Below are 27,162 nucleotides of genomic sequence, written 5' to 3'. Positions count from 1 at the left end.
ACCAGTCCCCCCACGATATCTTCTGCAAGCCCAGCTTCCATTCGCTCATTCAGTGGTTTGATCATTTGTTCACACCACTTTCTCACCTGGCTTTGTGTCCCACAGGGCACTAAGGACTCAGAATTGGCAAGACAAAGCCATAGCCTTCACAGTTCAGTGGCCTCTGCCCTGAGAATCAGCAGAATTCCCATGCTTCCTGCCTCCTCCTAGCCAGCTCTCAGCAGAGGGACCAGCAGGAGCAAATGTCCAGAGGTCAGGAAGACCAGGAGAGGTGGGAGCTGCTAGAGGGGAAGAGGTGGGGCTGAGGGCCCTGGGCCAAATGGAATTTAAGCCCTGGCAGGGGAATTTAAGAGCCGGAAGGCTCATGGATCCATCAGGGCTTAGGGCCATACCTGGCAGGCAAGGGGAACCAGGTGGGGACTGGGAGGCAGTGGAATGGTTCCCTTTTAAATAAACCCAATATGTAGAAACCAGTTTTTTGTTGGTTTAACAAACCTAAGCTCCTGTACCACCCCAAACCTTTGGGCAATGTGTAGGGGGCTTCAGAGACCCCCTCCCAAACCTCTCGGGCCCACTTACAACATAGTTGGAAGGCAGGTAGAGGATGAATGGAACATGAAGTCTCAAAGTGGCACAAATTGTCTGTTGCTCCTGGACAGATACCCCCACACCCAACAGGGTATATGTTGAAGCCACCAGCTCACGGAGCTGGTATCCACTTCCCACACGTTTAGGGACAGTCTTCAATGCTCAGTATCTGGGGCCCTGGCACCCCTTTGTGGTCTCTTAGGTCGGCAAAAGAGTTGAGTACTAAGGCAGCCAGATTTCCGAGGAGTCCAGCCAGGGGGCTCAGGGAGGCGGGTAGTAAATCTCCAGAGGTGGGAACTCAACACTACATGCTCAGTTGAACCCCTTACAGCAGCACACCCGGCCCCATCTGAACCCACACACAGACCTCAGATCCCAGAGCTGAGTCAGGTGTGCCCTAGAGATACTTGTAGGCAGGTCCCAAAGCCCCACCAGGAGACAGAAGAGCAGAGCAGATGAGCCCCACTCCTCCATGCCCCTGGGAGCGCCAGACCTGCTCTGGGACTCAGGTTCCCCATCTGACAACAGGCCTGCAGGACATCCCCTGGAAGAGCCTGGTCACCTCTGCAGATCAGAGACTGTTACACTCAAGTACAAGTGTACATAGAGGCACAGGCACATGCAAGCATGCACACATACAGGCAGATACGTGCATAGATGTTCATGCATACAGACACACTGACATACGCACAGGCAAACGCAGGCAAGACCACACTAACGTGCATTGCATGTTCAGGGACTTAGACATTCATGCACACATGCATATGTTAACTCAGATAAGCACAGCGAAGTCCACATACAAACATGTGCACATGAAGAGAAATACACAAAAGTATATCCACACACGCACACACAGGTAAACAAGCAGGCGAGCATAGACACAACACACAGGCACATGTGTACACACAGTATACACAAACGTGTCATGTCACTGCCTTGCTTGGTGCCAGTAAAGGACAGACGTACACACCCAGTACAGGTAGCAGACATGCACGCCCACCCAAGTCCGTTGGAATCATAGAGGCATGTAGAAGCCTTGCCCAGCTGAGACCAGCCTTCAGTACAGGGCATATGTGATGTCCACCTTTCCCTCTTGACTCCCTGTGAAGCATGGAACCCCTGGTCCAGAATCACTCAGCCCTTCTCAACCACCTCCTGCCGTGTGACCCCCGAGCCTTCACTTAGTCTTCGGTAAAATGGGGTTAAAGATGGGGGCACCCATCCCCTACAGCCAGTAAGGAGCAGTTTTGAGACCAGTGCTGGGCTGGGCTTCTCCTCCTTCTCCCTGCTGCCAGGCCCACCCCCCACTTCTCCCACCCCCGGACTTGAGGCCCTATCCTCCCCTTTCTGAGCCTGGACCAAGGTCTCCCTGCTCTGGAGCAGGGGCTGGACTGACTTCAGGGTCTCTCTCAGAGGGTTTGGGGAGCAGTGTAGAGGGGGTGCAGAGTCAGCAGTTGAGGGATTGGGGCCATGCCAGCCCGATTAGAAGGGCTGGGGGCTGAGCTGGATTCACCTGTCCTTGTCTCTGATTGGCTCTTGGGTACCCACAACCCTCAAATCCCACTAAGCAGCCCCACCAGGGCTTGCCAGGTCTGTGGACAGCCAGTTGATTGCCAGTTCTGGGGTCAGAAGGGTGTCTGGGGAGGCCAGAGGCTGGTCTGAGCCTGGCTCTGGGGAGCCCCTCCATCCAGAAGAGCCAACTGACCACCTTGTTCCTTTGCCTCCTGCTGGGACCATGGGGGCTGGGGCCAGCGCTGAGGAGAAGCACTCAAGGGAGCTGGAAAAGAAGCTGAAAGAAGATGCGGAGAAGGATGCTCGAACCGTGAAACTGCTGCTTCTGGGTAGGGGTGTGGGCCCAGGTGGGGCCACTGCCACCAGTCAGAGGCCTAGGGGTAGGCAGGTGGCCCTTTTCTGAAGCAGGGGTGATTTGGGAAACAGAATGAGCTTGCAACCGGGCAGGGAACAGAGTGGGAGCCCTGGCCAAGCAGGGTCAGGTCTGACAGGTGATACCTTGGCTTCCTAAGGTTTGGGATCCCCCAGAACCCCTCTCCGGGGAGCCCAGCCTCAGGCGACCTCCCCTTCTAAGCAGTGTGTGCCAACCACGCTTTTGTAGAGGTGTATGTATGAGGCACACTTTTGCCCTGGCTGGGCTCCCTCAAACTCTAGCCTTTGGCTTGATGGGTCTGTGGGGCAGAGCTTAGAAACTAGGGGCCTCCTTGGGAGCCCCACAATAGGGCTGCTCCCTTGGGAAGGAGAAAATCACAGTTCTGAATGAGCAGCAACTAGGACCACCTCGATCCAAGGACAATGGCCCTAGTTTCCAGGGCTTTACTGTTGGAAAATCTGCGAAGCAGCTAACGAGGGTAGAGGGATAGTAAGACCCAGTGGGGAATAGATAAAGCCATGTCCATGGTCCCCTGGGTAGTGAGGGGAGATGGTGCAGAACCAGTGCCTCAAGGCCACTGCCTCCCCCCAAGTGGAAGAAAGAGCTGCTTTGAAAGGGAATTGCAGGCTCTACCCAGGCTCTCCGGTGTCCAGTCAGAAGCTGGATGAGGGCAGAGGGGCCAAGCTAGAGTACCCCAGGAAAGACAGAAAGGCTAAGCTGGAAATCTCATTAACTGTGCCCAACGCCCACACGAGAGTAGGCTCAGAGGGGCTGTCAGCTCTGTCCTCTCCCCAGCCCAAAGACACTAATTCCTTCTGAGCCCCTAAGAGACACACCCTCCCACCCAAGGTGAAAAGCAGGGGTTGACCTGGCTCAAATAATCTCTGCATGCAGTACCAGAATTTTCCACAAGGTGGCGCTCCAGATTTTCTTTATTTTGGTCTCAGGCTACTAACGACTGCGTATACCAGTCTTGGAGGCTCCCCAGCACAGTTGGATTCCCCTCGTCAGCCCCTTTCTGTCACCCTTGACATTTACAAACGTTTTTCCGCCTGGGTGCCAGTACTTTATTTTGGAGGGTTGGGGGAAGACAAGTGGAACTGTTCTGGGGGTTGGGCTAGTGCTCTGGGTCCCCTAGCCATCTTGCAGACCTTGGTTTTTTGTGGGCTTTTTTTTTTTTGATGGGGTAAAGGAGTAGTGCGGTCAGCGTGGCTCTGAGGCAGGGCTTCCATTTCAGGTGCCGGTGAGTCTGGGAAGAGCACCATTGTCAAGCAGATGAAGTGAGTGCCTCTGCCCTATGGAGGCCCCTGGGGGCCCCTGGGGGTGGGAATACGCAAGCACGGGGTCTGTCCTACCCCACCTACCCAAGATAAGCTGACCCGACTCCTCCCGCCCGTAGGATCATCCATCAAGATGGGTACTCGCTGGAAGAGTGCCTCGAGTTCATTGCCATCATCTATGGCAATACGCTGCAGTCTATCCTGGCCATAGTGCGTGCCATGACCACACTGAACATCCAGTATGGAGACTCTGCGCGTCAGGTGTGCCAAGAGGAGGGTTGAACAGGGCCTCTGGGGACTCGAGGCACGAGGCTGGGCCCAAGTCCGTGGTCACTACCAACCACTCCCTCTTCCCCCAGGACGACGCCCGGAAGCTGATGCACATGGCCGACACCATCGAGGAGGGCACGATGCCCAAGGAGATGTCAGACATCATCCAGAGGCTGTGGAAGGACTCGGGCATCCAGGCCTGTTTTGAGCGCGCCTCGGAGTACCAGCTCAACGACTCTGCGGGCTAGTGAGAGCGCAGGCCGGGTGCAGGGGCGTGGGCGGGGCCCTGACACACCCATCCACGCAACCCTACCCACACCCGGGGTCTTTCGCAGCTACCTCTCGGACCTGGAGCGCCTGGTAACCCCAGGCTATGTGCCCACTGAACAAGACGTGCTGCGCTCCCGTGTCAAGACTACGGGTATCATTGAGACACAGTTCTCCTTCAAGGACCTCAACTTCCGGTATGACCCCGCGCCCTCGCTCTATCTCTGGGGGCCTGCCTACAAGTTCACCGCCCAAGGCCCAATGGCTACAGACCCTGCCCCTTCTCGGACACCCCGCCTACAGAAAGGCCTGGCCCCGCCGGATGCCAGTCCCATCTGGGTGCCTCCCAGCTAGCATTAGGAGGGGATGCCTGTGGGTGCGTCCAGTGGGCTCGATGGCGCAGGTTAAGGTCCCCACGGCCCTGCAGAATGTTTGATGTGGGCGGGCAGCGCTCGGAGCGCAAGAAGTGGATCCACTGCTTCGAAGGTGTGACCTGCATCATTTTCATCGCGGCGCTGAGTGCTTACGACATGGTGCTGGTGGAGGACGATGAAGTGGTGAGTGTCCAGTAGGGCCTGAGAGTTAAAGCCGGGAGGTGGACAGCGGAAAGCGGAGACGGCCTTGCAGGCGTGTAGGGGACATTTGTCCCAGAGCAGTCTGAAGGAGGAAACTAGGCAGCCTGCAGCTCCGCTCAGGGGCGCTAAATGGGAGGCGGTCTTGGAGCTGTCCTGGAGGGCGGGGAGGCCTCAGAGCCCAGAGAGCAGGGATCGGCCAGGTAGGGGTGGCGGCCGCTGTCCTCCGGTGCCCGACAGCCTCTGCCCTCCTCAGAACCGCATGCACGAGAGCCTGCACCTTTTCAACAGCATCTGCAACCACCGCTACTTCGCTACCACGTCCATCGTGCTCTTCCTCAACAAGAAGGACGTTTTCTTTGAGAAGATCAAAAAGGCTCATCTCAGCATCTGCTTCCCTGACTATAACGGTGAGACCCTCGATCTGCCGCTAAGCGGTGCCCCCACCCTACTATCTCAGCCAGCTCTCCTCCCACCGCAGGAAGGATTTGGGGCAGAGTGAGAGCCACCTTTCCCGCCAGGGCCTAACACGTATGAGGACGCCGGTAACTACATCAAAGTGCAGTTCCTCGAGCTCAACATGAGACGCGACGTGAAGGAGATCTATTCTCACATGACATGCGCCACCGACACACAGAACGTCAAGTTTGTCTTTGACGCCGTCACTGACATCATCATCAAGGAGAACCTCAAAGACTGCGGCCTCTTCTGAGGTGGCTCTTCCTCGAGGGCCAGGATGCTCCCCTGTCGTCGTGCCCCTTAATCCCAATACTCCAAGCCCCATTCCCAGCTTGCCACCCCATCTCTCAACAGCAGGCGCATACCCAGCTTTCCAGAGCCACTCTAATTGCCTGTAGTCTGGCCCCCAACTCCCAGACCCCACTGCTACCAGGCTCCACCCCACTGCCACTGGCCCCTACCCTCTGCTCACAAGCACCACCCAATCAATCCCTTTTGACCCCTCCACAACCCTCCAGGTGCCACTGCTTCCAAGTCCACCTTCCCGCCGCTCTCAGCCTAAACCCAATTATTTTAGTGCTTAAGAATGTTGACTCTGCTCCTTTTTCTCCTCACAGGTACCAGAACTCATGCGTACCCCTGAGATTCTGTAGACCTAGCCGCCTTGTAGCCCTGGTCCACAGGACCCAATCTGCCCCCAGGACTCCTGGGCCCCAGGCTATGGCCCCACCAGCCACAGACCCAAAGCCCTGAGCCCCACTAGCCTTGAGGCCCTAACCCTCCCCCATGGCTCCCAGGACTGCCAGGTCTCCCGGAGCCTGGCACCCCCACCCCTAGTGCTGCCCTTCACGGCCTGGCTGCACTGGCCTCCACAACCCACCATAGCCAGCCTCAGCTAGAAACAAGCAGAACTTGGGGCAGCTAGAGCTCATGGTGACTCAGCAGTGTCCAACTGACCAGTCTCCTGTGGCTCTCCTGCTCCTGGAGGTCCATGACTCACCTGGTGGGTCTGGGTTCAGCAAACAGCCCTCCCTCCCAGAGTTTCATAAAGGGCAGTAGGGCAGGCAGGAAACCCTCCTCCACGCAGGCCTGCTGCTTACCATCAGCCCATTCTAGCCTTACCACCTCCATGTGACAAGTCTGACACCTGCCTACCCAGTGGCTAGTGACTGCCCCGCCCAGCAGCTTCAGGGGTCCAAAGTCCAAGCTAGCTCTGGCCTGTGTAGATTGAATGTAGATGAATTAGTGAGTAGGGGCAGGCCTGGGAGCCCCTGGGTGCCAGGGGTATATTCAAGCTGGACCCTTCCCCACATACCCTGACCTCCTCCCCCACAGGCTCTGCCCCTTTCATCCTCAGACACTGAATTCATAGCCTACCTCATCCACCCACCCACAGCACTCCAGGCTGGCTAGCCAAGGGGATGACCTATTGAGGGAGGGTACTGTTGACACCGCTGTGGCCAATGGTCAAACTGTCCTGAGGGGTGGCTGGGAGCAGAGTCCGGGTCCCATCGATCAGTCCGAGACAGAGGATTTGAGACAGGAAGGAGGCCCAGGTTGTGCCCAGAGGAGTCTACCTCAGGTTGGGTCACAAGCAAACCCAGGTGGCCCTCCTGTCCCTGCCAGCAGTTTCTCTCACCCTTCCCATTCAGGGCCCATTCCCTGGTGGGAGAAACTGAGGGCCATGCCTCAGCCAACAGGGACAAATCCCATGTCCCCACAGCCCTCCTCCTTACTTCCCCATCAAGCACTGAGTCCTTGCTGATGCCCACGGGCCAGGGCCTGTGCTGCACAAGGACAAGGAGCTCCTGTCTAGCAAGGCCAGGGCATAATTCGCACTCCCTTCAGCTAGATGCACAGACTCAGCAATAAACCTTTGCATCAGGCCCCAGCTGTCCTTTCTTGCGGGGAGGGGGAGAGCATTCATTATCACGACTCATGGGCATTTATTAAGTGCACAGTGCCGGCTGGACATAAGTGGGAAGATGGTCCCTTCCAGAGAGAGGCACCTGACCTGACTTGGCAGGGGCACTCTTGGGGCATGGGATCAACTTGTGCCTCTTGAGAGGGGTTGAGGAGTTGTGGGAAACATTCACAGGGACAGTCTTGTATCAAGAGGGGGTTGCAAGGTGGAAGCTCATTCCAGCAGAGGCAGTAGGGTGTAGAAGGCCCAGGATCATGGGCTTGTGGGCCTTGAGTGTTCAATGGAGTGGGAGCAAGGAAGGGGAGGTGGCGTGGGGAGACAGTGGGCAGGTGCCAAGTGCCAGCCTGAGGGCCTGTGCTTCCTGCAGAAGATGATGGGTCCAGGAAGCCCTCGAAGCTAGGACATAATTGCAGGGCCAGGAGTGAGGCTCTCACTTCAGCAGCAAAATTTAGGGTGGTGCTAAAAGATTCAGTAATTTAGATAGATATTACTGCAGTATTTTAAAAATCAAAATTACTACCAAAAAAAATCCATGATGAACAAAATATCCAAATTTTAAATAAAGATCCAAGTGAGCCCTGGAGAGCCATCTTGGACCCCGAAGCAAAAGGAAAAATGTCCAACCCTATATATGTTTTTATGCAGTTTTAAAGATTAATTTTTTAACAGAACATTAGAGGAAAAAACATTGAAAAAAATTGAAAGTACTTATATGAAAACTCACAACATGACTTTAAGCTTAATTATTTTATTTCTACCAAAAACAAAATTTATAATATTATTTTCCTGGCTTGAATGGAAATAAAATCTTCAATGATATTTTCCAAATCTGCTTCTAGAAAAAAAAGTCATTAAAAATTTTCATAAAAACACATGTATAGGGGCACACATTTTTCCTGGGGGTGGGCCATGGGGGAAGAGAGGAGAGAGGATGGGGCTGTGGGATCCCTGAGGAAGAAACTTATGTCCTCATTCCCCATGGGGCCAGGATCAGCAATGAATGGGACTCAGTGACAAGGGTCTGGATCTGTGCATGTGATGCCTCCACCGAGCTGGGATTACAGAGGATTGTTGAAGGGACTGAGATTTCTGGGCCGGTGGCCACTTGGGGGAGATGTCCAGAAGTAAGACAGATCCTTGCCTCCACCGAGCTGGGATTACAGAGGATTGTTGAAGGGACTGAGTTTTCTGGGCCGGTGGCCACTTGGGGGAGATGTCCAGAAGTAAGACAGATCCTTGCAGCTGGGCTGAAGGTAGCAAATGGGCAGCATCCTCAATTTCCAGGTGGAGAGTGGCGCTGTGAGCCTAAGGGGGCTGGAAGGGGAGAGTGAGGGTACTCAGGCCTGTGCACAGACTGGGGGAGACACGGGATGGGTTAGGGAGCCCAGGACACGTGGTCAGCCACGCTGGTGCTGTTCAGAGGCCTGAGGGGAGCATGGGTCTCAGGCCAGTAGTTCAGGACCTCCACTGGATGGTTTGGGACCTGGCTGAGTTAGGGTTATTCATCCCTACTCAGAACCCTCTGCCCAAACAGTTTACTGGTGAGAGGTGGCGCAGGTGAGAGTGATGGAGAGATTTTAGAGGGAGGCTCAAGGCAGAAGATGGTGGCCTTGAGGAGCTGGAGCTGGCAGGCTTGAGACATAGGAAGCTGTCAGGAGAGGTGGGCTACTGGGGTCTTCTGCGAAGCCACTGTGTCTTGCAAGGAAAGTAATGAGCTCCCCAGCCTTCTCTGGGGAAGGGACAGAGAGAAGGTCAAACACTAGGCAGAGGCTGGACTCCACGCTCCAGTGAGTCCCTTTCCAAGTGTGGTTCTGATCCCAGAGACTGGGATTAAAGACCAACATTCTTGGACCCCATGTACTAGGGACGCTGCCTGGCCTCAAGCTGCCCTGTCTATGGGCAGCAAGGATCATAGGGTTGCCTCTGAGTCTCCCGGGCCAGAGCCTCCCCAGCCCAAATCACCGCACTGGTATAATTACAGCATAAGGAGCAGGATCAATGGATGCCCAATGCCTGATTCACAGTCCAGGGCAGAGGATCAGAGAGAGCCGGCCCAGAATTGGCCCAGTGGCGGCCACACCCTAGTCTTGGAGGTGAGGGGTGTTTACTGTGGTCACCTCCAGCCACTGACTTCCCTGCCTGACCTCAACCTCCAGGTGGGGATCTTCTCGGCCTTCAACTCTGGCTCTGGTGGGACTGACCTGGCCTGGCCACCGACCAGAAATTAGACAGGCCTGGAGGATGGTTAATGCTGCTGACGTCAGGACCTGGTCGGGTGGCCCTGGGGGCTTGAGCCCTCCCCATAGGCAGTGGCATGGCCCACGTGCCCTGGGCTCATTAAGCTGCTTCAGTGGCCACAGAAGCTGGGGGCTAGCTCTCAGGGGAGAAAGGGAGGGCCCTCTGGGACTGGGGGCCAGGCTTCAGCCAAGAGGTCACCAGCAGTTCTGGGGACCCAGGCCAGGGGAGAACTAGACAAGAGGGCTTGCCTGTGGGTCCCCTTTCTACTTCCATACCCCTAAACCTCTGCTCATGTGGAGAGGAGCCTCCCAGACACCAAACTGGGCAGAGTGTAGTCAGAAGCTGTGGGTGTGGAGGTGAGAACCACCCTCCCCTGTGAGGCCTTGAAAGCCCTCCACATGACTCCAGTCCAAGGGTCCTGCCTCTGCACACAGCCCTCCACCTATTGGTGCTAATCCCACACTCACACTCAAGTTTCCCTGTGGCAAAGCCATTTCTTCCATCCACAGTGCCCTCTCTTCCCCACGCTGGCAGGGGCCTTTCTTTGCCTTGGCAGAGTCAAGCCCACAGACTGCTCCTCCATCAGGCTTTTCCTGATCCACATGCTCTAAGCTGGCAGGAGCTTTCCTGTCTAGAGGTCCCACACAGAGCTCTCTGAGACACTGAGGCTGAGTGGTGGGAGGGCCAAAGCAGTCGCAGTACATGTAAGAAGAGCCAGCTTTTCCTGGGAATCAGGCTGGGTTCTCAGAGCTGATCTTCTATTTGGGTGTTGAGGGACAAGTGAGAATTCGCCAAGGAGGTGGGACACGATGGGGAACCAGGAGGGCAGAAGCACAGGGAGCTGAAGGCTGGCACATTCTTCAAACAGCAGGAATGTATGTGGCCAGCCAGGCAGCAGAGGAGGTGAAGATGCCAACTGGGATGAGGAGCAGGTTGGGAGGATGTCAGGGAGGCCAGCTGGGTGAGAGGCAGGTGCCTGCAGGGGGTCTGAGGAGTCAGTGGATACAGATGCTAGGATCTGGGTTGGAGGTGAAGATGGGGCCTCACTGTCAGAGAGGGTCTTGGGGCACTGTGTAGGTGATGTGCCAGGGGAGGGGCTGGCATGGTGAGAGGAGACTGCCTAGCTGGAAGCTGAGAAGATGTGACTAAAGAGAGAGAAGCAAAGCAAAGGGCTGCCAGGATCCTGGAAGGAGGGTCCGAGTGATCCTGGGACCTTAAGTTCTGCTTCACATGTCTGATAGCATCTTGGGCCAGTGTCTCCATTTCTGGAGATGGGGGAGTGGAGGTAGGGGGCTGGGCTGAAGGCTGACGCAGGTGGCTGACCCCAACACGGCAGCTGCGGGGGTGGACATTCCCTCTGGCCCCTGGAAGAAGGTGCTCGGTACCTCTCATAGCCCCATAACGGATGCCAGCCATCCAGCCACCTCAGGCCGGGCTGGGAGACTCAGCAGGTGGCGGAAAAGGCCTCCAAGCTGTGTTTGCCCTGGCTGGGGCCCAGGCCCTAGCATCAACAAACAGGCAGCTCCTCTTCTCAGCCTGGCCACAACTGGCCTGGCCCAGGACCCCACATCATACTGCCTCTGGGCCTCCCACAGCAGCCCAGCCCAGCTGGCCCCTGATCCCTCCAGTCTGGATTGAGGACCCCAACACCCACATGCTAGGTGAACTTGAAGCCATGCCTGACTCCTCAGGAATTACCAGTAGGAGCTCCTAGCCCTTTGCAAATGGCTTCTGTGAGCATCCAGGATGTCTGGAGGTGGGAGGTGGGGGGCAGACCTGAGTCAGACCTGGTCAGCACCTCTCCTATTGTCTCTGTCCCATAGGCAGTCCTCAAGCCCCTTTGGAGTCTCTCATGGCCAAGGTAAGCTGTGATCTGGGGATTACACCAGCTCCAAACTGAGAGGGAGAGCCCGTCCCTTCCTGTTTTTTGGCCATCAGCAGGGCAGGAGCTTGGATGGTTTGAGATTTTCAAGGATCGGCACCATCCTAATGCCTTTCTCTTTAGCCCTCCCAGCCCCTCCTCTGCACTCCTAGCTGAAGCTGAGTCCCCTGCCGGCTTGGCACTCAGACCTTCCCCCTACCCCCACTCCCTCAGGCCAGAGGAAAAGACAGAAACATTTCCTTGTGACACAGAGGGAAACTGAGGTAAGCTAGGGTTTGACTGTGGTGGTGCTGTGAGTCAGTAGGAAGAGAACTCTGGAGTCCTGACTCCCAGCCCAGGGCAGGGGAGGGGCGAGGACAGTCCTCCCAGGGTATTCTCCCCAGCACCAGGGAGGGGGGCAGACATGACACAGAGACATCCAGTGGCTGGGAACAGCAGAGGCCATGGGATTAATCGGATCAGAGCCAGTGGCTGAGAAGCAAGGGACACAGCTGTTCTGGGAATCCCCCCCACCAGCTCACCCCCAAGGTCAAGACCTCCCCCAGCTCCCTGCTGGCTGTGCCTGGGGTGGCAGGGCTTAACACCCACTTCCACCTCTGAGCACCAAGGCCCTGGGTGGGAAGGAGGCAGGGGTGGGATAGGAGCCCCCAGCCAAGAACAGGGCCACCCTACAACCCCTTTCCCCAAGGCACCAAGTCCCAGGCCCCACTTCCCATGGGCAGACACAGCTGCCTCCTACTCCTTAGACATAAGAAAATGGGGGGGTGGGGGCATGGCCAGGGAGATTCCAGGCAGGGCTCAGCATGAGCCAGGCCTTACTCTACTCCTGTCCTCACTGCCCCTACCCTTGTCTACCCTCAATCTCTTCTGAATATCTGGGGTGAAGACAGAAGAATTGATGAGGGAGGCCCTGTCCTCACCCTATCCCATTTCTGCTTGGGAAGGGTGAGGCAGGCAGAAAGACATTTTGTGCCTGAGTGATATGTGAAACTCCCCCATTCAGAGCACCCGTCACTGAGGTTAAACGTGGCCCTCTTCCCACTCCTCTTGGTTGAAGAGCCTCTTCTGGCTTCAGGGAGGTGAGGGCAGAGCATTTCAAGGGTTAAGGGGCACTCAGAGACTCAGAGAGAATCTGCTTTGGACTGAAGCATTCCCCCTACAAGACTCAACTGAGCCCCTCCCGAATCAGCTGCTCTCCTACCTAGGGGCTCCTTAGCGCACAAGCTGCCCCTTTGCTCCAGGCCTGCGGGGGCCCCCCGCCTCTCCCCGACCAGCCCCTCCTCCCGCGGGCCGCCGGGGATTGGCGGGCCGGGGGCGGGTCGGGGGCGGGGCCGGGCGCCCTTCATCCCCCGCCGCTGCGCTCAGCCGGGAGCAGAGCGGATAGCACCCGCCGGAGCGGAGCACCGCGCGTCCCCAACTGTGAGGCCAGGTACCGCTGGGGCGCCGACCCCCCGCCCAGGGGCACCAGGGGGGCGGAGCCCTACTGTCCACTCTCGCGTCCGGAGCCGGGCTCTGGGCAGCTTCCCTGGCCTCCGGGGAGTCACGGCCCCTTGCGCTCTAGGGGCAGGTCTGAGGACTCGCCAGTCGAGACTCAGCTCCGAGCTTGAGTTGGTGTCTCGGGCGGGGCACCTCGTCGTTTCGGGGCCCCTCACAGTGCCGGGCAGGACAGCAGGAGGTCGGCGGCAACCGGGGCCGAGGCGGCAGGACGCCTTGTTGGGGGCTTTGGTGGCACGACATGGACTTCCCGAGGCAGGGCCCACTTGGACGGGCTCGATAGGGTCCCGGACGGGGGCCTAAGAGGGCCCGGGAGCAGACCCTGGAGCGCTGCCCCGACGGGCGCCTGACAAGCATATCGGCCCGGCTGGCACGCCGGGAGTCCGGGTATATTTATCCCGCTGCGTTAGGCAGGGGCTTGAGGGCAGAGACAGACGGCCAGGCTGCCTGAGGGGCCGCAGGCCACATGTTGGTCCCAGAGCCCGTGCCATTTGCAGCCGGGCCAGCGGGCACGGCCAGCGCAGGGTGTGTGTGGCTCCCTGGCCTGAGGGCGGGGCTCGGTCTGCACTCCTCTCGGCGGAGCTCTGGGACCGGGTGTGAGAGCTGGCAATGCGCACAGGGGCAGAGGGAAAAGACCCTGCCTTGGTTTGCGGGAGCCCGCCCCCGCCCGATTGGCCCCTTCCATTGGCCACAGCCAGTGCGTGCGTTTGTTTACACCAGGGGAGGGGGAGGCCAGGGGCGGGGCCTGTGGGAATCCACCCTCTCCCCCACAGTGACCTGAGCCCTGAGCGAAGGTATAGGCTCTAGGACAGGTCTGAGAGGATGTAAGTCAAAGGTCCTTGCACCGTGGGGGGACACCGTGACCCAGGCCCATCCTTCCCTGAGCCTGCCAGTCCTGTCCTTCCTTACATGACTGCCTTGGACCCCTGTGCTGTCCCTGAAAAGGCCCTTCCTCTTCAGTACAGTCTGGCATGGGGGCTCACTTCCTTCTGGAAAGGAAGCAAATCCCTCTGAGATTCTCACTGTGGAGCATAGAAAGCTGGAGAAATCCGGGGACAATACCATTTCGAGACGGGAAGGTTCTGCACAACCATGGAAGGCTTCCTGCAGGAAGCACCAAAGGTGGGAGGAATCTGATTGGATGAGGCCAGGCCTGGCACATCGCCAAGAGGTCTGGAGTTGGGGGCAAGGGACTGTTTCTGGGGAGAGTAGGGGTGTATGTCTCAGAACTTTGTTCTGCCTGGGCCCATAGAACCCCTGTCCTCACCGGCTTCTCAAGCCACCCTTTGTTCAGTACTAGTTCTTTGGGCTCATGTCACAAACACTCACAGTCCAGGACTCCAGGTGGCCAGACCATGAGAGTTGTTTGCTCTTGTCCTGGTGCCTGCTGCTCTAACAAGTAGGCTTGGATCCCCAGACAAATGGAAAAACTGAAACACAACAGGACAGGCTGGGTGGTTCATGGTCTCTGTGTAGGGGTGGGGAAGGTTTTTGAGCTGAACTGAGTGCACCCGGAAAGTCTGGGCTGAGTAGGTTGCAGGGACTCAGTGTGAGGGGAAAAATATTTTGGGGGAGTGGCTGGCTGCAAGAGAGGTACAGTGTTGGCATCTGTGTGCACAGCAACCTGGGGTGGATGTGCAGCCTATACCGTAGCAGGATAGGGGCGCTGCTGGAAGATGTTCTAGTGCAGAAATGTCCAGGGAGCCAGGCGCCACTTGGAGTAGATGAAATGGGCTGGTGGCTTGCCAAAAACTTAGAACTCATTCCATTCACTTAATTTTTACTGAGTATCTACTATGTGCCCTGTGCATACTCAGTCTGGTGGGTGGAGGGCTGGACTTTGGATAAGAAGACAGATGCAGGATGGGGGCGCTTTAGAGGACCAGGCGGGGCTTCTGGGGGCCAAAGGGAAGGACCAGCTGCTGGGGCAGGAGGGGCTTTCCGGCCAGCGACCTGGGGTGGCTTGGTTTTGAATTTCCGCTCTGCGGGCCACGTCCTGTACACAGCCTCTCAGCCGGCACGTCTGCACACGTGCGTGGCCGCTGAGGACAGGGTCACTTCGACTGACTGTCATCTCAGTGTATGTTTCCCATTGTGCAGGTAGATAAATGATGGGTGCTGAACTCTGGGGCTCTGGGCTTTCCAGCTGCGCCTGGCTTTGTGGCCCTAGTGGGCTCAGTTCTACCCTCTAGATGTCTTGCGTCTGGCTAATGGGGGCATAACCTGCCCTTGTAGGAACATGGAAATGCTGTGGCAACCCTGCAGTGCCCACTGGGCCTGCCACCCCCCTCAACTGAACCTCTGGCTCCCTCTCCGCTTCTTGTTCCCTCTGGGACACTGTCTTTCACTGGCTGTCTCTTGCCGTCTCTTGCTGTCTCATTGTCTCTTTCTCCATCTGGCTATCTCTAACTGGTTGGCCATCTCTGTCTCTGTCTCTCACCGATCTGATTGTCTCTTTCTGTCTCCTTGTCTGAATGTCTACCCACCAGTATTTTTCTCTGTTTGCGTCCCTCTGTATCCATCTGCATTTCTTTCTCTCCCCGTGCCTCTGTCTGTCTCTTGGTCTGCATCAATATGCATGGACACATGTGTGTATGTTTTCTCTCCCTGTCTCTCTCTTCCCTCCCTCTGCCTCACTCTGCTTCTTCCTGACATTGGATGGCGCCTCTCCCCAGGCTGACCTTGCCTTTAGCATCCCCATCAGGGTCTCCAATGAGTCCTGAGCTGCCCTGGGCCCCTGCTCCAGCTTTCTTTGGGGCCAGAAGTCCGGCTGTCCAAATATTTGGCCGCCTCCAGGGGATTCCGGGTCAGTAGGAAGGAGGATTGGCTGGCTGGCTCGGGGTCTCCCCTGCCCCTGGGGGGCCACAGCCACGTGATGTCCTGTCCTTTGCCTCAGCTGGGCCTCGGGCTGCACGTCCTTCTCAGCAGGCTGGCAGTGGAAGGAGAGGGCTGCTGCAGGCTCTGGCCAGGTCTTGAGCCAAGAGGTTCTGACTGCTGCTTCCACTGGGGGCGATCTGAGCAAGGAGGGTCCAGAGTTGGGCAGGAGGGAAGGCCTAGGTGTCTGGGGATAGGCCCAATGCTACACATCTGTTAGGTGTTTAGAAAATGTACCCTGTCACAGGAAAGTCCATCTTCCGGTCCCAGCTGGGGTCCTCAGATCCTCCTAGACACTTCCGGATGCCCAGAACACAAAAGCACGTGGCCAGCGAGCTAGGGGATGAGGATTGTTGTGGCCAACACATCAGCGTTCTGCACCATTTTCCTTTCCCTGGACGTGCCCCGTCCTGCATGCACCCCCTCAGTACTAGCCAGGTGTCGGCCACACACTAGCCACTTACTCAGTGTTGTTGACAGTGGGGGAATGGTGGATGGAAGACTGGATCTGCTGAGGTTGGATCTGGAGTTGTGGTTCAGGGGAAGGGGCAAGGAGTTTGCTTTAGTTCTCTCCCCTGTTCTGCATACCCTCCCACACACCCTATCCCTAGATGCCTGACCTCAGCAATCAGCTCTGCACCAATCCCTGTGGCTGTGCCTTGAGAACATACAGTCCAGCCATGTCCATTGAATCCGGTTCCCCTGTTGACTGATAGCTTCTCCGAGGGGGGTGTTTTCCTTCTGAAGCCTGGAGAAGCAGGTGGGCAAAGGGGTGCTGGTCTGGGGAGGGCATCTTCTCTTAGCCAACAAGGGGACTGGTAAAGATGGGTGAGCTAGACCTGGGGCCAGCCCCAGGGATAACCACAAAGAACCCTTAAACCAGGCCAGCTGCCTCTCCCCTGAGATCTGGGCTGAGGTAAGGGCTACCCAGGCACAGGAAGCCAGGGGCCATAGCAGCAAGCTCTGTGGGGTCTGTGCCTCCACCAGCCCATGTGGCCACAGGATGGAGGGAAGGACAGTGTGGATGGCTTCCTGTAGCCAGCATGCTGCTGCAGACCCACTTCCGTCCCTCAGCACTGGGGAGGAAAGCTGGGCTCAGAGCCCTGGTGGCTCCAAGGACCTTGATGCAGAGACAGAGAGGTGTGCTTCCCATAGCAGCTGATGCAAGCAGTGGCCCCATTGTGGCCTGGATTCCTGGGCCTCAAAATCTTTAATTAGCCAAACTCAATGCCTGCCGAGGAGGTGTGCCTGACGAGTTCTCACCCTGTGATGTCTGCGTGGGTGGACGTTACCTGTTGCGCGATCCCTGTGGCGCCTGGCCCCTCCTGGCCTTTATCTCGCAGCAGAGCAAACAGGCCCCAGGGCAGTGGCCTGGGCCATCGATTTACTGTCCAAACGCATGCTACACTCAGGATAGGTGCTATTCTGATGACCTGCCCAAGGTCGCAGTGATCTCCCCACTCCAGAGCCTGGCTCCTCTCTGGGGGCGAAGGCTTCAGGGAGGCTCCTTACTCTGTTCCCTCCTTTGGCCAAACTTCACAGAATTCCTAGAGGACAGGAGGACACTGAGGTCCTGAGTGGGGAATACTTTGCCCATAGTCACGTGGGGATGCAGAGCCAGGCCAGGCCTCAGACCCAGAGTGGTGACTCTGGGCTTTCCCCATAGTGGGTCAGGATCTGCTGGTGAGTTTCCTCAGACAGGGACTATCCCCTGAGTCTGCCCTGATATCTGGTGCAAAGGAGCCTGGGAAGTGGCAAATCTGAGATGAGAACTGTCAAAAATGGGCTGCAAGCCTCGGGGAATGGCTGAGGGTCTGCATGCCAGGCCAACACCAATCTCTATCCTGGCCCCCTGGTCCTTAGCCCTGCCTTAGACTGAAGTACAGACTCCTTGACCTGGCCTTCAAGGCCCTATCAGGCTTATCTATGGCCATGGAATCTTCATTTTCTCCTCACAGCCTGCCTCATACCGCATCTCAGGGCCTTTGCCCATGTTGTGCCCTCAGGTACTCTTTCCTTTTCCATACCTTGGGGGCTTCTACTGGAATTTCATTACTGGCTCCATCACCTTCTCCTCCAGGAAACCTTCCTTGTTGCTTCTCTCACTCTCTATTTTTTTTTTTTTTTTTTTGAGTCCCAGCACTATGTGGCTCACACACAGTTACAACAGGAGCCATACGATGGGAGTTGCGTGTTGGGGTTTTGTCCCTTTCAGACTGGAAGCCACTTGAGGAAGAATATTCCATGTCCTCTCTGGGATCTCAGGCCAGCCTGAAGCCTAGCCGTGACTGGTCATGAGTTATAGACAGGATCTGAAGGTCTAGGCCCAGGTCCCTCTGGGGGGATGGGGAACCTGGAGCGAGGACCTCAGGTACCTTGGCCATGACCATGCCATGGGCTGTGGTCTCCCTGGAGACAGTGCTTGGCTGCTAGGGAAGAATATTAAGGGAGAGAAAAGTGCTTTGTCCAGGCTGCCAACTCAGCACACTCTCAGGGCCTGTCCCAGCCTGCCCAGGGCAGGAGGCCCGGCAAGGGCAACCCCAGCTGAGAGCCAGGGGGCAGTCTGGAGTGACTCTGGAGACTAGGTCTGGTATCCTTGGAGAGATACTGTAGGTGAGGCTCAGGGCAGGGACATGAAGAAAACAGGCTGACCTTAGGGACTCTGGTCAAGGAAAAGAGGGCATGAGAAGAGATGCTCAAATTGTTATGGTCCTGAGTGGACAGGACTGGAGGGCTAAATCTGACCAAGGAAGGCCCTGAGTTCCTGACCTGGGGCCCCTGGAAGTGGGGAATCTACTCAAAGGGTGGGCATCTAAGGGTGGAGGTTCCTCAGCAGGGGAGGAGAGGTTGAAAGAGAACATGGCCCCGAGGCCAGAGCTGTGTGGAGGGTGAGGCCTATGTGGCCCAGGGAACGGGCCTCAGGACACCCATTTCCTGGAAGGCCCCCTGAGGGCCCTTCACAGCCAGGCGGGCAGGGCCCAGGTGTCCAGCCACCCAGCACCGCCTCAGGCCTCCTGGCTCCGGGGGGGGGGGGGGGGGTGGCCTCTGCGCCTGCCGTTCCCAGCGCCAGCTCTCAGCCCACAGAGGGCCCTTTGTTCTGGCTGCCAGCAAAGCCCGCCGGGCGGCTGGGAACAGGGCCCACAGCCCTCACCCTCTCCCGAGGCCTCCAGCCGTCGGGCAGTGCCATTCTAGGTTGGCTCAGAGGCCCCTGGCACACGGGGTCGGCACAGGAAACTGTCTCCCAGCACTCATGTCAGAGAGAGGGAGTCAGTCCCGGGCCCATCCCCAGAGTGGGGTCTGGAGGCCTGACACTCAGCATCCTGGGATCCTGGTGTCACTGGGCTCTGAACTCAGATCATCCAACTGACCCTCACTTCACAGATGGGTAAACTGAAGTCCCTCGCCTGGGCTGGTATGTGAGTGTGGTGGGGGCAGCACAAGGTACTGGCTGAGGTGTCCCCTCAGGATGTCCTGGAGAACTCATGTATTCAAGCTCTATCCGCCAGTGGCAGGTTCCAGGGGGCAGCAGGCAGAGGTGCATGTGCATGTATGTCCCGAGTGGACTTCTGGGAGGTGTGTTACAGCTGCACACTTCCTGTGGGAGTCTGGGCCATGGGCCCAAGGCATGAGGGTAACCAGAGGGACTGTCTGCTCTGTGACTTCTGACTGTGTCAGTGTAAGAACTAGTGTTCCTGGTGGTGGTCGCCGAGCAATGGAGGCACCTCTGCAGATGGAGATGGTGGAGCTGGTGCCCAACGGCAAACACTTGGAGGGGCTACTCCCAGTTGCCACCCCAACGGCCAGCAACCAGAGGTGAGCAAGGGACGCAGTAATGGCTTAGGGCAGGGCAGGGCAGAGTGCAGGACCGGGGGCCAGAGCTGAGCTGCCTGCCCTGGCCTGTGCCTACAGGGTCGAGGGCCCCGGACGGAGCTGTGTTGAGGGCGAGGGCTTCCTACAGAAAAGCCCCAGCAAGGAGCCACACTTCACCGACGTGAGCGGGGGCAGCAGTGGGGGGCTCAGGGGCACATCTGGGAGCAGTGGGGGGCCAAGGACAGTGAGGGGGAAAGCTGATTTGCCCTCCATCTGATTTGCTGACCTGCCTCCCCTCTCCTATCTCACTCTGGTGCCTGCAGTTTGAGGGGAAGACTTCATTTGGGATGTCAGTGTTCAACCTCAGCAACGCCATCATGGGCAGCGGCATCCTGGGGCTCGCCTACGCCATGGCCAACACGGGCATCATCCTTTTCCTGTGAGTGCCGTCAGCAAACCTGCTAAAGATGGGAGCCCTAAACCTGACCTCCCAGGACCTGCCAGTTTCCTGTCCCAAGACCCAGGCTGCACTGGGTGGGCACTTGCACTCAACCCAAACCACGGCCGAAGAAACCATCCAGGGCCAGACAAATATACCTCATTTCCCAGTAAACCCACTGAGATGACGACACGGGGCCAGCCTAACAGGCCGGAGTCTGTCCTTCTACCACACTCACACATGATGGCTGAACCCCCACGGCCAGGCCTTGTGTGGGGACACGTGTCCTTACCTGGGAGCTCTGCCCTGCAGCCTAAATGGAAAACATGTTTGTTTCAAGAACTCAAGGGGTGGTGCTCAGAGGGCTCCTTCTGGGTCATGACCACCCTGGGTCAATCCGAGTAGTGTTTGCCACTCCTGGGGCCTGCTGAGCTAGCATCCACACACATGGGGGGTCCAGACACCTCGGACACAGGCCCCGCACACTCAGGCCTCCCAGAGCTCACTACCCCATGCTTCCAGCGGAGCCCCAGTGGCCTCTTTTTGTCCATCTTCCCCAGGTTCCTATTGACGGCTGTTGCCCTACTGTCCAGCTACTCCATCCACCTGCTGCTCAAGTCCTCAGGGATCGTGGGTGAGCCCCAAACCCAGCCTGTAGCAGGGGAGGTGTGGGCTGGGGATAGCACTCCTGACTGTCCTGATTCTCTGTCCCCACAGGCATCCGTGCCTATGAGCAGCTGGGCTACCGTGCCTTTGGGACCCCGGGAAAGCTGGCGGCAGCCCTGGCCATCACACTGCAGAACATTGGAGGTGAGGCTGACGGGCAGGCAGTAGGCAGTGGACAGGCTAAAGGCTGGCTGGCTTGGCTGACTCACCCTTCTCCCCCCAGCCATGTCCAGCTACCTGTACATCATCAAGTCCGAGCTGCCCCTTGTCATACAGACCTTCCTGAACCTGGAGGAGCAAACCTCGTGAGCCCCAGGGTGGGGTTGGGCTGGGTGAGGGTGGGAGGCCCTAATCTATCCCTCCATGCCCCCCACTTGCAGAGCCCAGGCTGGGCTAGTGGGAGAGAGAAGAAAGGTTGGAGGTGGGGTGCGAGAGCTGCCAGCAGAGCTGACATTCAGTGCACACTCCTTTATGAGGCACCTAGGGAAACCTCCAGGAGGGCCATGTGGGGCCAGGCATGAGGCTGAGGAAACTGGACCCCGCCTAACCCTGGACCCAGCCTATGAGCGCAGAGGACCTGAGAGCCTTGGGCTTAGCTCTAAGCTCCTGCTATTCCTGACCGTGGCTTGGGTGTTAGCCCCCCCGCCCCAACCAAGAAATTAAGCCCACAGTGTCCCAGTTGCCTATCATCAGTTTAGCCAGCACTGATGGCATCAACCATGCTTTGTGGGTAGGAGCAGAGACAACAGCCAGGCCCCACCCTTGGCAGCACAGCCTAGACAAGCAGAGGGGCTGTGCAGCTGAGAGTAGGCCCCCCGGCCTTGGGGGCCTTTCCCAAAAAGTTGGCCTTTGAGTTTGCCCTTGAAGGAGGCTCTCATTCCTCATCCGTTTAGTTCCCTGCATCCATTGTCCACTGGGGGTGTGGGGCAGGATGATGCCGGATACAGATGCCAGGAGGGACAACAAAGAGCTCAGGTGGTTGGCAAGTCCCTAAGACCCCCTGAAAAAGGCCCCATCCCCCAGAGCCAGGTTCTTCCATGCCACTCCGAATCTGGGCCCCTTGGGGCCACTCCCTGGGGAGGCTGGACCCAGACCTGTGCGTCCTGGGAAAAACAACAGCAACTATGATTGTGATGGTTACCAAGCAGGAGCTGAGCTCACTAGTCCTCACCTCTCCCAGGAGAGTGCTGAGAGTATGCCCATTTTGCAGATGGGGAAAGGGAGACTCGGACCTGTGGGCAAGGATTCTTCAGAGGCCACTCAGTGGCATCACTCAGTGGCACCACCGGTGACCCTGACTGGGAGTGCAGGCAGGTAGCCCCATCTGCAGCTGAATGGGCTCTCATCTGGGCTCCCCACTCTCATCCATGCAGGGGCTGGTACACGAATGGGAACTACCTGGTGATCCTGGTCTCTGTCATTGTCATTCTGCCCCTGGCACTGATGCGGCAGCTCGGTGAGTGTGGTGGGACCAGGGCCTCAGAGGGACGCCTGGGCAGGGACCTTCAGTCTCATAACTCCCCTCCCCCACTTTGCAGGCTACCTAGGTTATTCCAGCGGCTTCTCTCTCAGCTGTATGGTGTTCTTCCTAATTGCAGTGAGTCGCCCTCCATGCTGGTCGAGGGAGGGGGCAGGTCTCTTGGGGAAGCATGGGTCAGAAGTCACCTCCTCCAGTCCTGATCTAGATGCGGCTTCAGTGACTTCCCAGGCAGCCTAGCCTGGCCCTGATAGCCTCATCCTTCCCTGCCCCCACCTAGGTCATCTACAAAAAGTTCCACGTGCCCTGCCCACTGCCCCTTCCATTTTGCCAACATCACAGGCAACTTCAGCCTCTCGGAGGTCATCAAGGAAGAGGGACAGCTGCAGATGGAGACGGATGCCACAGCCTTCTGCATCCCGAGCTACTTCACGCTCAACACACAGGTTCCAACAGGCTAGGGTCGGGGCAGGGTTCCTGATGAGCACGTAGAGGGTGCTGTCCTGACACAGAACCATGTTTCCCCAGACAGCGTACACCATCCCCATCATGGCCTTCGCCTTCGTCTGCCACCCTGAGGTGCTGCCCATCTACACAGAGCTCAAGGAGTAAGCATCTATGGCTGGGAGAGGGGGTGAGGGCTACCTTGAGTTGGTCTGGGGAGAATGGATGTGATCCTAAAGGGGGGAAGGAGTGACAGGAGCCAAGTTATTTCATCAGAGATCTCCATGGCTGCCATGAGGGGAGATTAGGGGCAAGAAGGAGGTGCTTCAGCTGCCAGATGATGAGCGTGTGGTGCCAGAGAGAGACCCCGGGGCACATGAGGGTTTCCCAGTTGGCCCAGCTTGGCACCAATCCCCTCCCCTGCTGCCCCATAGCCCCTCCAAGAGGAAGATGCAGCACATCTCCAACCTGTCCATCGCCGTCATGTATGTCATGTACTTCCTGGCCGCCCTCTTCGGCTACCTCACCTTCTACGGTATGGCTGGACCGTGGGGGCAGAGGCAGAGGCCAGGCTGGGGGGCAAGGGACTGGCCAGTGGCCATGGCACCCTGCACACTATAGGCGTTCATTAGGTGTGTGATGCCTAACTGTGTCCTGTAGCTGTGGAGGTGAGTCTTTTGCCACTTCCCCACAGTGTCAGGGTCAACCCAGGCTCAGAGCCCAACCCCCTCCCCGGGCTTCCTGCTGACCACCCTCCCTGCCTGCAACAGACGGGGTGGAGTCGGAGCTGCTGCACACCTACAGCAAAGTGGACTCTTTTGATGTGCTGATCCTGTGTGTGCGCGTGGCCGTGCTGACAGCGGTCACACTCACAGTGCCAATCGTTCTGTTTCCGGTGAGCCCATGGGCAGGTGGCCAGGTGGCCAGACCAAAGGGGAGGGGTGGGACTGATGGGGCTGACAGACTGATGACTCTCCTCACCTACCCTTCCTCCTGCAGGTGCGCCGCGCCATCCAGCAGATGATGTTTCAGGACCAGGAATTCAGCTGGCTGCGGCACGTGCTCATTGCCCTTAGCCTGCTCACGTGTATCAACCTGCTGGTCATCTTTGCCCCTAACATCCTGGGCATCTTCGGGGTCATTGGTGAGAGTCTGGCCCTGCTGTGTATGAAGGCAGGGTATTGCCCCAGAAAAGTTCCCTTCTGTCAACCCTGGCAGATTCCTGAGCCTGTATCAAACATTTAAGTGATGGCTGCTGGCCATGTGCACAGCTTGGCCTTGAATCTGACATTTTGTCCTTAAGGCTATTCTAATCTATTTTGAAGGCTCAGAAGCACTGAGTCAGTTATCTTTGCTGGGGGACAGGGTGGAGCCCAGGGGTCAGGGGCCCACTAAGGATCTCATTGGGTCTTGTCCCCATTTCACATATGAGGAGCTTCAGAGTGATTAAGGGAGAGCCACACAGCTGGTAAGTGGTGAGCCTTGATTCAGCCCCAGGATCATGGGACTATAGGTTTGGGGTTCTGTCCACTGTCCATCTCAGTTGGGCCTCTGAGCTGGAAGATCAGACAATTCTGAGACAACCTGGCAGTGACCCAAGTCAGGAGACTGACTCCACAACCCAACAGGGACAGGGACCTACAGTCTGCAGGGACCAACACACAGACCTGGAGGCTGAGTAGCGTGGAAATCACAGACAGTACCCTTGGATCTATACCTGAAAGCCGACTCAAAATGAGTTAAGCAGAAAGGAATATATTGCCTCAATTAATGGAGAAGCCTTCAGGAATAGCTGTATCTAGGAGCCCAGTATTCTCAAGGCTTCATCTCTATCTCTCAGCCTGCCTTTTCTTCTTTGCTAGCTTCATTCACTGGCAGATTCTTCTGACATCAACAGCACTAGCCTTCCATCCTAGGAGACAGAGAACAAAGGGAGGGGCTGGTGGGCTCTCCAGACTCAGGCAGAGCTCTTAAGCGGAGTCTCAAGATGAGCCTCCTTCAACCAGGAATGTTTGAAGGGTCCACCCCTGAACCTTAGCCAATAGGTGGATATGAGCCAGCAGTGGCCTTTCCTTCTTCTTTACAGGTGCCACATCTGCCCCATGCCTCATCTTCATCTTCCCTGCCATCTTCTACTTTCGCATCATGCCCATTGAGAAGGAACCTGCAAGGTCTACGCCCAAAATCTTGGTGCGAGGGGCCTGGAGGTTGGTGGGCTGTTGTGGGGCTAAGGGGATTACCCTGACCTCAGGCCTGACCCTTACTTCCAACCCCACAGGCCCTTTGTTTTGCTGCACTTGGCCTCTTGCTGATGACCATGAGTTTGAGCTTCATCATTATTGACTGGGTCTCGGGGACCAGCCAGCATGGAGGAAGCCACTAGGATGACCCCCCTATCCTATTCGGTCTACTCACCCTAGTCCCCTTGCTCAGACTCTTCAGCGCCTGCTCCCATCCAGTGGCCAGTCAGGTGGAGGAGAAAGATGTGGTGAATGCTATGGCATTTGGCCCTGTCCCACGTCCTCTCTGTCGAGGTTTTTGTTAAAGCCAGGACCAAGGCCCTTGGGCCACTGCCCTGCTGAGCTCCTGGGATACAGGGGCTTCCTGAGCTGGGAGCAGGGCAGAGCTGTACTGCTGCTCCCTTCCCGATGCCTCAGATCCCACCCAAGCCTCTTAGCCTCTTTGCACAGGTGTAGACACTGAGGTCACACCGCCTGTAGGGGCACATAGAGCTGAACCAGGTCTGCGGTCACCCCCCTCCTTTGCTGCTGGGGCCTCATCTCCCTGAGCCTGCTTGCCTTTCCTCCTTCTGTCCCCGAGGCCTCTTTCAGGCACTTGGGCTCAGGCCCTTGGATACTCTAGTCCCCTTCTCCCATTCCTCCACCAGGAGCAGACCTCATCACCTTAGACCTGGGGCCAGCAGGTTCTTTTGAGGGTTTGCCTGGTTTGGGCGCCCCCAAGGGACCCCTGCCCTGGACCTTCACCAGTCCCGGGGAGGCTGGGACTCCCCCTACCCCAAGCCCGGGCCGTAGCTCACATTCCACTGCTGGGAGAAAAAAGAGGCTGGGGCCCAGAGCGTCTCTGTCCCTCGGAGCTAAAGACCCCAGGTGCCAGTCTAGGGCAGGAGTGGAGATGCTGGCAGCCCCCTTTTATAAATATTATACATGAGACCAACTGTGTTCTATATTCTTGAGCTCCATGGTCCCTGGGTTCCTGGGAAGTGGGGTGGGGGCCAGGACGTGGATGGGGATGGAAGGCCATCCTGCCTCTTTTCCTGGGTTGAGGGTGGGGACAGGGTGAGTCCCCTGCTGCACCCTGCCCCCTGCTTCCCAAACCAACCAGGGCGTGCTCAGACCCAGCTCTGGGCCCGGGCCAGGCTCAGCACAGACCTGCTTTCTCACGGGGTGAGGTGGGGAGGAATTAATGAGGCCCCAGGAAATGGGACAGAGAGAGGCCTCCGGAAGGAGGCAACGTGAGGTGCATCCCCAGCAGCTTCAGGAAGGGTCTGAGCAGGAGGCGGCTGAGCCCTGTGGAAGGGCCCCCTGCCCTCCCTGGCTGCCACGTCAACTCTCTGTCAGTGCTTCGAGTCTGGGGACAAAAGTCCAGGGATCTTATGCCCTGTCCAGGCTAACTTGTTATTAATAGTAAAACTGCTGCGAATAAAGGTGGGTTACTGAGTGCCTGTATGTGGGGCCTGAGTTTTGAGTCGGGGAGTCCAATGCAGGGCAAGAGCTGCAAGGATGCAGGGCAGCCCCAGGTGCCTGGCCCGGGTGGGACTGGGAAGCTGCCTGCTGCCTAGGGCAAGCCTGAATCAGCCAGGACCCAGCAGGACAGAGCTGCCCAGGCCTTGGCATCAAACCCTCGTTAGGAGAGACCCCGCACCCGGCTAGGCCGCCAGGGAAAGGACAGCAGGAAAAATCCAGTTTGAACTGGCAGGGCAGCTGCCAGCTTGAGAAACCCCTGAAGAAAGAACTCCTCAAACTGGAGGCTGCGAGGCCCATGGGAGTGCCAGCTGATCAGAGGGGGGCTTCCTGAGTCTGGTTCTCATCAGCCCCAGGCGCCTGACTCCAGCCTGGGGACTCACACAGGAGCCCCGTGGCCCCAGAAAAGAGCTGGACACTGGCCTAGAGGTGGCCGCAGCCCAGAGTGCCCCTGGCATGAGGGGCTGCCCTTTGGGGGTCTCTGGCTCCTTCCTCACCAGACGAGGCCACAGCTCTGCCTGAGCCGCTTTGGCTCCCGGGGAGTAGGAGGTAATCAAGGGCAGGGTCCACCCTGCCAACAGGCCCTGGGGGTCTTTTCTCATACTCCCTCCATCCAAAGACTGCTGCAGGTCAGAGCAGTAGCAGGACTGCCTGGAGTCTTTCAAGACCCCAGGCCTGGCTTCAGGCCTCTCAGACCAGGGGGATGTGCTGAGAGTAGCTCTCCCCTCCCCCCACTCTCCCACATACACGCAGCTGGGGTGGAGGAAGGACCCTGACCCCAGAGGCCGTCTCAGCCTGCCCAGCAAGGTCTCCACCAGACTGACGGGTGGACAGCAGGCTCTGGGGGTGCGGGAGGAGGGCAGGCAATGTGACCAAAAGTCAGGTGCCCACA

General features: G+C 57.6%; 2 protein-coding genes across 3 annotated transcripts; both read left to right on the top strand.

Moving 5' to 3' along the window:
• Positions 1–59: 59 nt before the first annotated feature.
• On the top strand, positions 60–7,854 carry GNAT1 (G protein subunit alpha transducin 1). Of its 2 annotated transcripts, XM_006174100.2 has the most exons (9): positions 60–2,429; positions 3,711–3,753; positions 3,873–4,014; positions 4,113–4,270; positions 4,359–4,487; positions 4,718–4,847; positions 5,119–5,272; positions 5,384–5,575; positions 5,939–7,854. In XM_006174100.2, the coding sequence occupies exons 1-8, from the start codon at positions 2,324–2,326 to the stop codon at positions 5,572–5,574; spliced, it is 1,053 nt and encodes a 350-aa protein (XP_006174162.1). In that variant the 5' UTR covers positions 60–2,323; the 3' UTR covers position 5,575; positions 5,939–7,854. The 2 variants fall into 2 exon arrangements, with proteins under 2 accessions (XP_006174162.1, XP_032314356.1); XM_032458465.1 differs by having other exon boundaries at positions 5,384–6,323.
• Positions 7,855–12,839: 4,985 nt separating this feature from the next.
• On the top strand, positions 12,840–26,247 carry SLC38A3 (solute carrier family 38 member 3). The gene is given in 16 exon segments (XM_006174099.3): positions 12,840–19,546; positions 19,643–19,724; positions 19,867–19,982; positions 20,543–20,616; positions 20,700–20,792; positions 20,872–20,953; positions 22,022–22,104; positions 22,187–22,245; positions 22,406–22,447; positions 22,449–22,571; positions 22,654–22,733; positions 23,004–23,104; positions 23,340–23,464; positions 23,569–23,713; positions 24,656–24,759; positions 24,848–26,247. Coding segments are annotated over 16 exon segments (1,761 nt in total). The 5' UTR covers positions 12,840–19,199; the 3' UTR covers positions 24,953–26,247.
• The last annotated feature ends 915 nt before the right edge of the window (positions 26,248–27,162 follow it).

The sequence above is a fragment of the Camelus ferus genome, chromosome 17 (assembly GCF_009834535.1).
Source record: "Camelus ferus isolate YT-003-E chromosome 17, BCGSAC_Cfer_1.0, whole genome shotgun sequence".
Lineage (NCBI taxonomy): Eukaryota > Metazoa > Chordata > Mammalia > Artiodactyla > Camelidae > Camelus > Camelus ferus.
This window is presented reverse-complemented; position numbering and strand designations above follow the sequence as displayed.

Excerpts from the sequence above, each read along its gene's own strand:
- GNAT1 (XM_006174100.2), top strand. The coding sequence starts at position 2,324 with ATGGGGGCTGGGGCCAGCGCTGAGGAGAAGCACTCAAGGGAGCTGGAA. Across the intron at positions 4,015-4,112 it reads ATGGAGACTCTGCGCGTCAG|GACGACGCCCGGAAGCTGAT; the intron begins GTGTGCCAAGAG and ends CTCTTCCCCCAG. Across the intron at positions 4,488-4,717 it reads TTCAAGGACCTCAACTTCCG|AATGTTTGATGTGGGCGGGC; the intron begins GTATGACCCCGC and ends ACGGCCCTGCAG.